Source organism: Babylonia areolata, chromosome 8, assembly GCF_041734735.1.
Source record: "Babylonia areolata isolate BAREFJ2019XMU chromosome 8, ASM4173473v1, whole genome shotgun sequence".
NCBI lineage: Eukaryota > Metazoa > Mollusca > Gastropoda > Neogastropoda > Buccinidae > Babylonia > Babylonia areolata.
This window is the reverse complement of record NC_134883.1, coordinates 7,091,700-7,104,199: the sequence shown is the minus strand read 5'-3', so window position 1 is coordinate 7,104,199 and position 12,500 is coordinate 7,091,700. Positions and strand designations below refer to the sequence as shown.

The 12,500-nt window shown below is 41.5% G+C and overlaps 1 protein-coding gene across 3 annotated transcripts in view; it reads right to left on the bottom strand.

Annotated features, from left to right (window-relative positions):
* Positions 1-12,500, bottom strand: part of LOC143284495 (sodium- and chloride-dependent glycine transporter 2-like) — a 64,197-nt gene that overhangs the window by 22,893 nt on the left and 28,804 nt on the right. For all 3 annotated transcript variants that reach the window (XM_076591184.1, XM_076591183.1, XM_076591186.1), the window contains exons 3-4: positions 6,809-6,940; positions 4,383-4,534 (exon numbers count right to left, since the gene is read on the bottom strand). In XM_076591184.1, coding sequence (XP_076447299.1) covers positions 4,383-4,534; positions 6,809-6,940 — 284 coding nt within the window. The remainder of the gene's footprint in view (positions 1-4,382; positions 4,535-6,808; positions 6,941-12,500) is intronic.

Sequence of the window (12,500 nt, the reverse complement as noted above, 5' to 3'; positions counted from 1 at the left end):
AACAAAAAAGTTTGAAGTGTTAACATACAAACTTTTTTTTTTTTTTTTTTTTTTTTTTTCAAAATCAACTCTACCGATAACTGAGTAAATCTGCTTTTCTACAGTTTGTATACAAGAGAACGAATAAAACCATAATTCATGATCCCAGTTTCGGCTGCAAAGTCTTATCTTCTTGATCGATATTGCACACGAGTTTTTCGGGATTTTCTCCTTGTTCGCTTATCATCTATACTTTTCTGAACGACAATAATTTTAATTAAGATCCAGCAACAGCTGGAGGGAACATTGGCTACGCAATCAATTCACTTGCTAGATCAGCAGTTTGGACAACATATTTTGAAAAATTATAAATATTGTTACTGAAACCTAAAACGTCCCAAAATCGATCTTCTCTACAAAATCTTGACAAGAAAAACTGCTAAGTTGACATGATTATGTTCTTTTACATGCGCCAAGTGAACAATGCGCACGAAATCTAGGTTTAACATCTCAACCGAAAGACTAGCACACAGACCAACAGGGAGGTGGCGAGGGGGTGGGGGCATTAAAAGAAAATCGGACTGTGCTGCCCTCGAAACTTGGGCTGCTCAAAAACCACTTGGTCCTAGGTGTCTGAGCGAGGATAACTGAACGACACAAGTATTGGGATATTTCACCATTTTTTTCCCTCTTTTTCTATTCTGTTTATTGACTCACTTGTGTAAACAAAGTGAGTCAATAAACAGAATAGAAAAAGTGTGTGTGTGTGTGTGTGTGTGTGTGTGTGTGTCCGTGGTAAACTTTAACACTGACATTTTCTCTGCAAATATTTTGTCAGTTGACACCAAATTAGGCATGAAAATAGGAAAAATTCAGTTCTTTTTAGTCATCTTCTTTAAAACAATATTGCACCTCTGGGATGGGCACAAAAAAAAAAAAAAAAAAAAAAATGAAGCCTAATTATATGCAAACTGCATTTACTGTTATATTTATATTTTTTGTATTCTCTAAACTTGGCACTTTGATCTGATATTCGACCCAACAACAAGAGCAGTCATTGTTATCATTTTTTGTTCAAACAGGAACTTCTTTTGCTGAGCATGGAAGTTTTATTTATTTTGCAAACGTTTTGGTGCAGATAGTAAAAAAGGAAAATTACTCTAATTAATGCTAGGGGACTTAATTTGCTTTAAACTGATCTTTCTCATCTTAAACATTACATTTTGAAACAAGAGAGGCAAGGCCTTCAAGACTCACTTGTGATGCACTTAAAAAAAAAAAAATCCAAGCTTTTTATGTATTGAGTATAATTTCAAAATGTAATGTTTAAGATGAGAAAGATCAGTTTAAAGCAAACTAAGTCCCCTAGCATTAATTACAGAGTAATTTCCCTTATTTTACTGTCTGCACCAAAACGTTTGTAATAAACAAAACTTCCATGCTTTGCAAAAGAAGTTCCTGTTTGAACAAAAAATGATAATAATGACAGATCTTTTGTTGGGTCGAATATCAGATCAAAGTGCCAAGTTTAGAGAATACAAAAAATATAAATATAACAGTAAATGCATTATACTCAATACATAAAAAGCTTGGATTTTTTAAAAAGTGTATCACAAGTTAGTCTTGAAGGCCTTGCCTCTCTTGTTCATAATGTGATTACGGCTTCATTTATTTTCATCTATTTCACATTATTTCTTTGCATCTTGTTTTACTTTCTTTTACCATTGAATGTTTTATTGATTCATCCTTTCATTCGATGAATGATTTTAAAATAATATACTAGGTATATAGGCATAGGAAGCGAGTTCAGGCAGCGGGAGCAGGAGGGATGCTCCAATATTCTATTCTTTACCGATGTTTCTTCTTCAAAGAGGCGGACCAGTTTTGGTAATTTCACTGATGGGGTGTGCTCCACACACGGACTTATGAATATTCATATTCGTAGGTTTGTGATTCCGGCCACTGGAGGGTGCTACTATCTCCAGTGTTCTTTCCTGCTTTTGTGTGGGTGGGTTCTCTAATCTCCAGTGTTCTTTCCTGCTTTTGAGTGGGTGGGTTCTCTAATCTTATGTGTTCTTTCTTGTCTTGCTTTTGTGTGGGTGGGTTCTCTAATCTCCAGTGTTCTTTCCTGCTTTTGTGTGGGTGGGTTCTCTAATCTCCAGTGTCCTTCCGTGCTTTTGTGTGGGTGGGTTCTCTAATCTCATGTGTTCTTTCCTGCTTTTGTGTGGGTGGGTTCTCTAATCTCCAGTGTTCTTTCCTGCTTTTGTGTGGGTGGGTTCTCTAATCTCATGTGTTCTTTCCTGCTTTTGTGTGGGTGGGTTCTCTAATCTCATGTGTTCTTTCCTGCTTTTGTGTGGGTGGGTTCTCTAATCTCATGTGTTCTTTCCTGCTTTTGTGGGTGGGTTCTATAATGTCCAGTGTTCTTTCCTGCTTTTGTGTGGGTGGGTTTTCTAATCTCCGGTGTTCTTTCCTGCTTTTGTGTGGGTGGGTTCTCTAATCTCATGTGTCCTTTCCTGCTTTTGTGTGGGTGGGTTCTCTAATCTCATGTGTTCTTTCCTGCTTTTGTGGGTGGGTTCTATAATGTCCAGTGTTCTTTCCTGCTTTTGAGTGGGTGGGTTCTCTAATCTCATGTGTCCTTTCCTGCTTTTGTGTGGGTGGGTTCTATAATGTCCAGTGTTATTTCCTGCTTTTGAGTGGGTGGGTTCTCTAATCTCATGTGTCTTTTCTTGCTTTTGTGTGGGTGGGTTCTCTAATCTCATGTGTTCTTTCCTGCTTTTGTGTGGGTGGGTTCTCTAATCTCCAGTGTTCTTTCCTGCTTTTGTGTGGGTGGGTTCTCTAATCTCCAGTGTTCTTTCCTGCTTTTGTGTGGGTGGGTTCTCTAATCTCATGTGTCCTTTCTTGCTTTTGTGTGGGTGGGTTCTCTAATCTCCAGTGTTCTTTCCTGCTTTTGTGTGGGTGGGTTCTCTAATCTCCAGTGTTCTTTCCTGCTTTTGTGTGGGTGGGTTCTCTAATCTCCAGTGTTCTTTCCTGCTTTTGTGTGAGTGGGTTCTCTAATCTCATGTGTCTTTTCTTGCTTTTGTGTGGGTGGGTTCTCTAATCTCCAGTGTTCTTTCCTGCTTTTGTGTGGGTGGGTTCTCTAATCTCATGTGTCCTTTCCTGCTTTTGTGTGGGTGGGTTCTCTAATCTCATGTGTCCTTTCCTGCTTTTGTGTGGGTGGGTTCTCTAATCTCATGTGTCCTTTCCTGCTTTTGTGTGGGTGGGTTCTCTAATCTCCAGTGTTCTTTCCTGCTTTTGTGTGGGTGGGTTCTCTAATCTCATGTGTTCTTTCTTGTCTTGCTTTTGTGTGGGTGGGTTCTCTAATCTCCAGTGTTCTTTCCTGCTTTTGTGTGGGTGGGTTCTCTAATCTCCAGTGTTCTTTCCTGCTTTTGTGTGGGTGGGTTCTCTAATCTCCAGTGTTCTTCCCTGCTTTTGTGTGGGTGGGTTCTCTAATCTCATTACTAATAATTTGTTCTTTCAACCCTCTTCCTTTGATAAAAGTGCCACTGTTTCCTGTTCTTTCCCACTTTTGGTTTCAGTTCTTAGTGCTGGGTAAAGTGCTCCTGTCTCTCCCATTCATTCCTACGTTTTGTTTCCAACGGACAGACTTGGTGTACTGTGAGTGGAGTAATGGCCTAGAGGTAACGCGTCCGCCTAGGAAGCGAGGGAATCTGAACGCGCTGGTTCGAATCACGGCTCAGCCGCCGATATTTTCTCCCCCTAAACAAGACCTTGAGTGGTGGTCTGGACGCTAGTCATTCGGATGAGACGATAAACCGAGGTCCCGTGTGCAGCATGCACTCAGCGCACGTAAAAGAACCCACGGCAACAAAAAGGTTGTCCCTGGCAAAATTCTGTAGAAAAATCCACTTCGATAGGAAAAACAAATAAAACTGCACGCAGGAAAAAATACAAAAAAAAAAATGGGTGGCGCTGTAGTGTAGCGACGCGCTCTCCCTGGGGAGAGCAGCCCGAATTTCACACAGAGAAATCTGTTGTGATAAAAAGAAATACAAATACAAATACCGGGGTGTGTTTCACCACTGGCAAGACGGTCACATTTCCCATTCTTTGCCACCTTTCCTTTGAGAGGGTTTTTCCTATACACCTTTCCTTTGAGAGGGTTTTCTCTATACATCTTTCCTTTGAAAGACTTTTCCTGTCACCTATGCGCTCCCACTTTATTCCTTTTAAACACACGGACCAGCTGTGGCCATCTCACACGATACATGGGTGATGAAGGTGAGCTTCACCCGTCTGGGAGATTGCTCCAACCACCTAGGTCTTTCCCGCTTTTTTTAAATTTTTTTTTATTTTGTTGCTGTCCAGGTAGGCGCGGCCTAATTGTTGCAGGTAGTCTTTCTCACCTGGCATTGGGGAGAGTTCCACCACTGGTCACAGAGGGACCAGGGCACCGTTTTCTGGCAGGAGGAGACCAGGTAGTAGATGGCCCAGGCCAGGATGGTGTTGTAGTACCAGTAGACGATCAAGGACAGGATGCACATGGCCACGCCCACTCCTGATCGACAGATCCAAGTCATCGGTAAAAAAAAAAAGCTTTGCAAGAGAGAGAGAGAGAGAGACAGAGACAGAGAGAGATGGGGAGGAGAGGGGGGGAGAGAGAGAGAGGGGGGGGGGAGGGAGAGAGATTAGGAGGGAGAGAGAGAGAAAGGGAGAGAGAGAGAGAGAGAGAGAGAGAGAGAGAGAGAGAGAGAGAGAACTCATGACTTTAATGTAAGGCCAACGACCTATCTACTTATGGTTGCACTGACGTGTTGTGCTGAGAGAGAGAGAGAGAGAGAGAGAGAGAGAGAGAGAGAGAGAGAGAGAGAGAGAGAGAGAGAGAGAGAGAGAGAGAGAGAGAGAGAGAACTCTGTAAGGCCACCGACCTCTTTTCTTACAGTTGCACGTGTTGTACTCACACACACACACACACACACACACACACACACACACACACACACACACAGACAGAGTTCTGTAAAGCCACCGACCTATTACGGTTGCACGTGTTGTACTGAGAGACACTTTGACACTTTGACTCTTTACTGTCATTAGCTTAACAGCCCATGTGACAGGGGGGTACAGGGGAAGTTACAGTGTCGTTTTATCCAATCATTTGAAAAAGTAAAACAAAACAAAACAAAAACAAAAACTAACGCACCTAATGTTACAAAGGTTATATCAATAAACAACAGCCAACAAATTGCACACACAAAAAATTAACATCATCATCATCAGATTGACCATCCAAATACTAATTCTATCTGCTTCTATTTTGACACTCAAAGAAATCATTTTGGAAACCATTAATGTCTGCATATATTTTGAATTAACGGGCATTTTGATCATTTATTTTCTTTTTCCGTGTATCTACTGCCTCTGAGACGTATTTTGCAACTGAGAGGATACTATTTTCGTCATTTGATGTTAAGATACTGACCAGGTCTTTCCTCTTTGCTGCAGCTGTTTTAAAGAGTGTACAGTTTTCCCGAACCTCCTCGTATCCTTTGCAACTGAACATGAAATGTATCTCATCTTCTTTACTCTCGCCACACATTGGACAAGGAGATGTTAATCCACCTGTCTAAAACCATCTTTTATTAGCATTCAGCCCGACTGTTCTCAATCTAAATCTAGCAAGATTGACTCTGTGCCACCTGTTTGTTATGATTGAAATATATCTTTCTGTCTAAAATGCTGTCTTGAAGGAAAAGAACCAGCTATATTTATCATTACTTTCCATTTCTCCATGCCAATTTTGTTTATAGCACGCTATCAATCTATCTTTAAATTCTGAGATAACGCATTTTCGTAACCCACTCCTTGACACATCCAAACAAGTCGAAATCCATGTTCAGTTAGAGTTTTTTTGATTTGATAAACCCAGTTTTGTTTGCCTCTCTCTTCTTGCAGTAGCATCATCTCATACGCTTGCTTACATAATCTGGAAGCCGGTAGCCTTGTCAACTTAATCCAATATTTTACACATTTTACGAAAGTCTTAACATACAGTGGATATCTGCCGGTTTCCCCATATAGTGCTGTGTTTGATGAGTGTAGTGGAACGCCGAGAAAACGTTTAATAGCAAATGTGTGCACCCTTTCGAGTTGACTATTAATCAAAAGTCCCCAAATTTCTGCTGCATAGGTCAAAACCGGTTCAACTTGTGTGTCAAACAATTTCCAGAAAAGGCTCATATCAATGGAATGTAGCTTCCGAAAAGATTTGATAATTTCTATTACCCCTTTTTTGTGGGGGTGAGGAATAATACACAGGTATTATAACATGAATATAGAGAGAGGAGACACTTTAAATCCCTTGATACAAGAAGAAGAAGGATAAGAAGCAGAAGAAGGATAAGAAGAAGAAAGAGGAGGAGGAGGAGGAGAAGAAGAATTAGTAGTAGTAGTAGTAGGAATAGGAGTAGGAGGAGTAGTAGTAGCAGCAGCAGCAGCAGTAGTAGTAGTAGTAATAGTAGTAGAAGAAAAAGAAGTAGAAGCAGTAGTAGTAGTAGTAGTAGTAGTAGTAGTAGCAGTGATAGAAGAAGAAGAAGACCAGGAAGAAGAAGAAGAAGAAAACGGAAAGAAAATAGTAACCAACTCAACACTGATCTACCCCCGAAAGCGGAGTATGGCTGCCTATATGGCGGGGTCAAAACGGTCATACACGTAAAAGCCCACTCATGTGCACACGAGTGAACGTGGGAGTTGCTAGCCCACGAACGCAGAAGAAGAAGAAGAAGAAGAACACTGATCTGTACAGTGAGCAGATCCCCCATGATTCACTCACCTTTAAAGAGCGGGCAGATGCTCCACACGTGCAGGGGGCTCCTGGAGGTGTACTGGCCCAGGTAGGCCTCCAGAAAGAACAGAGGCATCCCGAACAGGAGCAGGCTGAGGAAGAACGGAATCAGAAAAGCGCCTGTCGGGTGCAGACGGGCGACAGACTGTTAGACTTCGACCCCAACGAGATCATAATCATCATGTACTCTCAATGTCTCCTTTACTTCTCTTTATTTGCTTATGTGTTCATCTATTATCATTATTGTCTTATTTTATTTTATTTTTTTAATTTATTTACTTATTATTATTATCATCATCATTATTATTATTATTATTATTATTATTATTATTATTATTATTATTATTATTATATCTCTTTTTTCTCAAGTCCTGACTAAGCGCGTTGGGTTAGGCTGCTGGTCAGGCATCTGCTTCAGATGTGGTATAGCGTATATGGATTTGTCCGAACGCAGTGACGCCTCCTTGAGCTACTGATACTGATACTGACTAACTTCTCTCAACCAGTAACATTAATCAGCTTTACGAGATACCATTGTCAGTCAAACTTACAGACAACTAAAGCTTTCACGGCTCACGCGTGACAGTTCTCTCAATCAGTAACATTAAATCAGCTAAACTGGTCACTGAGTTTACGAGAAACCATTGTCAGTCAAACTTACAGACAACTAAAGCTTTCCCGACTCATTTGTGATTCCTGATGATTTCACACACACACACACACACACACACACACACACACACACACACACACACACACAGATAGATAGAGAGAGAGAGAGAGAGAGAGAGAGAGAGAGAGAGAGAGGACCAGCTGGAACCATGTCAATAAACAGAAACAGGAGTCTGGCTAAGTCAGAGAAAATGCTGCCAGAAACTCGCGCAAAACTGATCGTGTTTTCTTTTATAGTAGCAGAAGGCTCACCAGTTTTATAGACAGAATACGACTGGATGCCATGAAAACAAAATATACTTCTAAAGTAACTTGCATTTGTTGTAATGAAATTACCCCCGTGCATATCATATATGAATGTCAACAGTGTAAAAGATATCTACCTCTTCCATTTACAAAATCTGCAGTTCCATCTGCTTCAATTAGAAACTTTTTATATGACAATGAACTTGTGTTTGAAATTAACCGGGAGCCCCATTGGTTCTTTGTTGTAATTTTACTGGTTGAATAGTAAGTTCGTTTTCTCTCTCTCTCTCTCTCTCTCTCTCTCTCTCTCTCTCTCTCTCTCTCTCTCTCTCTCTCTCTCTCTTTTTGCTAATTGAGGAGAGAGGAATAGAAAAACTAGGGATGATTTAAGGAATGGGTGGGGTGGTCAAAGGTGATGGATGTTCGTCTAAAATCACAATTGTGGATAGACGTTAAACAAAAGAACGAACAAACACTCACACACACACACACACCCATTCCCTCCCTCTCTCCCCCGCTCCCCACACAATGACACAAACAACACACACACACACACACACACACACACACACACACACACACACACATATATATATATATATATATATATGAAAAATACTCACGTACGCACACACACACACACGCGCGCGAGTGTGTGGGAAAAAATTATAATGACACTTTTTTTTTCCATAACGCGTACCTCTCGAAAGCAAAAATTACTGTTTGATGCGCCTCGCAACAAAACTTACGTAAAATTCACACACACACACACACACACACACACACACACACACACACACACACACAGTAAGGAAATATGAAGTATAAAAATGAATTCTCCGCTGTCTATATCAGACAGTTATATTCTATAAGAAAAAGATTCATGGGTTGAGAACAGAGGTTTAGAAAAGCAGTTTGTTCACACCCAAGGAAAGTGCCCAAAAGGTGCATGTGAAGTTTTTCAATTTCACCCTCACTACTATAAAAATTAAGGCAGATCATCTCCCTTGTTTCCAGGTTAAAACATAATGCTTTTAACTCACTCCGGACGACGGAACGCTATAGTGGTTTCGACAATTAAAAAATTGTCCACGTTTTCCTCATGGGGTAGCATAAAAATCGAAGCTACACCGGGCGTTGCTAACGTGTCAAGGGTCGAATGGAAAGTTTCTTCAGTTCGTGAGGTTTCCGTGACTCTGCAGTCGCTGGACAGCTGTTGACCTTGGTAACCGCACATGACAAGATAATCTGCATACGTCGCAGGCGACACAGTGGAAATTTTCGGAGCAAACTAGATCACGACAGCGGCTTCTTACTGCTGCTGAAGTGATTGAAATGCTTCGACATCGACGAGGATGATGAAGACGTTGAATAAAGTATCTGCAGTGAGGAATGCTACCAGCAAGAAGGTACTAACAGTGACTCAGCTTCTGAGGGCTGTGAAGAGGGGGAGGGAGTGGGTGTACACCACCGGGCAGACAGGGAAGGAGTGGCAGCCGCGGGGGGAAAAAACAAAACAAAACAAAAAAAACAGGCCGCCGCACGCGGCAACCGGTTCTCCATCTTGTTAGAGGCTGGCAGCGTACATTTCACTGCTGCACGGTAGTAGAGTGTAGACATTTTCAGCAAAATATTTCATCGTTGTTTGGCAATACATTGCTATAATAGGTATGAGAAAGAGTACTATTTATTTAAAAAATAAAATAAAGGCAAACAAACGATCTTTCATTTTTGACCATTCTGCTGTCATATTCTCGCTTAATATTTCAAAACCTACCAGAACCAAAAGTCCCTTACTCGTCGCAACCTGAAATCCATCAACATTAACACTTTTTCTTCTCAAGCTGCTGAACGCTTTTCCAAAATTTCTTCCCGCACCAATGTCTCTACACATTACAACACTGTCCTCTCTCAACTGCTGGATGAACATGCACCCCCCACTACCCGCATGCTCCCTGATAGACCTTCCGCCCCGTGGTACACACAAGACATTCGACTTGCAAAACGCAAACGTCGCCAATTGGAACGGCGATGGCGATCAACAAAACTGAAAGTCCACAATCAAATCTTCCGAAAACAAATAAAGTCAAACATTTGATCTCATCAGCCACGAAGACAAACTTCTTTTCTTCTCAAGTTATCGATGCCACATCCACCAAATCTCTTTACTCTATCATGTCAAATCTTCTCAGTACTGAAAAAAGACTCCTCTTCATTCTGCCTACACTTTATCTGAACTCCCCAATGTCTTCTCCTTTTTCTTTTTTGACAAAGTCCAGAATATTCGTACCATCTTAGACCAAATGCCTTTCCAACCTACTCATCCTGATCCTCGATTCAACGGCACTCCTCTCCATTCCTTTAATCCATTAATTGAAACAGAAGTCCATGAAATCCTGAAAGAAATGACAACAAAATCCTGTGAGCTCGATCCTATACCAGCCTCTGTCTTTTCCCAGTGTGTCTCACAGCTTCTCCCCACAATCACCAATATTGTTAACTCATCCCTTCTCACTGGAACGTTTCCATCCACTTCCCCCCCCCCCCAACCCCCCCCCCCCCCCCCACCCCCCCCCCAAAAAAGGAAACAAAGAAGAAGAAAGAAAGTGGGAAAAAAATTAGCTGAGAGGTTGGAGGTCCCACAAAAAACAACAACAACAAAGCGAACAAGAAAACAACATCCAAAAACAGTGTGTGTGTGTGTGTGTGTGTGTGTGTGTGTGTGTGTGTGTGTGTGTGTGTGTGTGTGTGTGTGTGTGTGTGTGTGTGTGTGTGTGTGTGTGTGTGTGTGTGTGTGTGTGTGTGTGTGTGCGCGCGTGTGTGTGTGTGTGTGTGTGTGTGTGTGTGTGTGTGTGTGTGTGTGTGTGCACGCGCGCCATCAGCTTTATCTCATTTTCTTTCTTTGCCCCCCTCCCTCCTGTAAGTTTTCGTCGCAGTTAACATTTTACAGCTGAGTAACCTTCTCTCTCTCTCTCTCTCTCAGTTAACATTTTACAGCTGAGTAATCTTCTCTCTCTCTCTCTCAGTTGTTTGGAGACATTAAAACCAAGGTAATTTTCAGGCACAACAGATTTACCAGCTTAATTAGAGAGACTCACAGAGAGACTGAGAAAGAGACGTTCGCGGCAGGCAGTACTTGCCTCCAGCAAGATGGCGGCCTGCTGGCGCGCGGCCGGCCTCCCTTTCCTCCCTCCATACTATTGAGGACGATGTCGTACCCACGACATTAGAAGAGGGGTCAGTGGGTCAAGTACAGGGAGTTTCATTCAGTTACTTAATGGTTTTATTTTATTTATTTATTTTTTTTTTATTCCCCTAACGCTAACAAATGGGTCCTCTGCAGGAAAGCAAGGAGAAAACTATTCGTCCGGAGTGAATTTTAACTCTTTCCATACGAACGGCGAAAGGGACGACGTTAACAGCGTTTCACCCCAATTACCATCATCAAAATATTGCAAGCGGAAGGCTCTTATACTGAAGAGGTGAATGTTGACAAAGAATACCACAATTCTGACGACGGAAGCTAAAGGTTGGGTCATTCAGACACCCACTGGACATCCGAGGGGTCTGTGTAGAGGAGAAGAGAGGACTGGCCGTACTGAGTGAGTTAAAACTAGTATAGATGTAGTTCAAGTGTAACCTGCTGCTGTGGTGGACCACTCCCAAATACACATGTACTTTTTGAATGTGAGGCTTTAAAGGCCTGTCTACGTAGATTTTCGGGGAAAAAACGTTTAAAGATGTTGTTGATAACATCTAACAATTTTCTGAAAGTTTGCTTCGCAATCCAGTTGGACATTTGATTTAATCAAGTTTACAGTTCAATTTGTTCTCGACTCTCGCTCCTTTGCACATGGATTTTTTTTCGTCTAAAATCACAGTATGTGGAAACTGAAGAACACTCTCTCTCTCTCTCTCTCTCTCGCACGCGTTGGCGCGTGTAAGTGGATCTGAATCTTTTCAAAAGCATTGAATGTATACCTCAGTGTGAAGCAAAAGACACGGTTCATGACAAACATGATATTTTTTTTCTTTTCTTTTTTCCCCTCTATTGAAAATCTTCATGCAGTGTTTGTGCTTGTGGGCGGGTGTTTACTCTCTCTCTCTCTGAGAGAGAGAGAGAGAGAGAGAGAGAGAGTGTGTGTGTGTGTGTGTGTGTGTTCAATGTTCGTGCGCAGGCGTGTGTGTGTGTGTGTGTGTGTGTGTGTGTGTGTGTGAGATGGGATTATTTTGTGCTCTTTTTCGTTTGGTGTGATTATTCACATCTGCAGTTTTTAGTATTGTTTCGATGTATGGGAGGCACGAAGTGTGAAAGAAACGGCTGGGCGTTGGACTTCACATCCGAGTGATCACATGGCTCGAGTTCCCCGCTGGTTTTGTCAAGGTCTTGTGTCCTTGGGGAAACTCATCATTATTCCGATTGTCTTGTCTTCATGTACAATTGTATGCCATTGTGCACTAGTGCATAATCATGCACTGTTTCATGTCGGAGGCGCTCAGAGCTCATTATATTGGAGTTTTTAAAATTATTTATTTTATTTTATTATTATTATTATTATTTTTTTAACTTTATTCATTTTATTTTATTATTTTATTTTAAAATTTTATTTATTATTTTTAATATATATATTTTTTTTTTCTCAAGGCCTGACTAAGCGCGATGGGTTACGCTGCTGGTCAGGCATCTGCTTGGCAGATGTGGTGTTGCGTATATGGATTTGACCGAACGCAGTGACTCGAGCTACTGGGGAGTCTGCGCCAA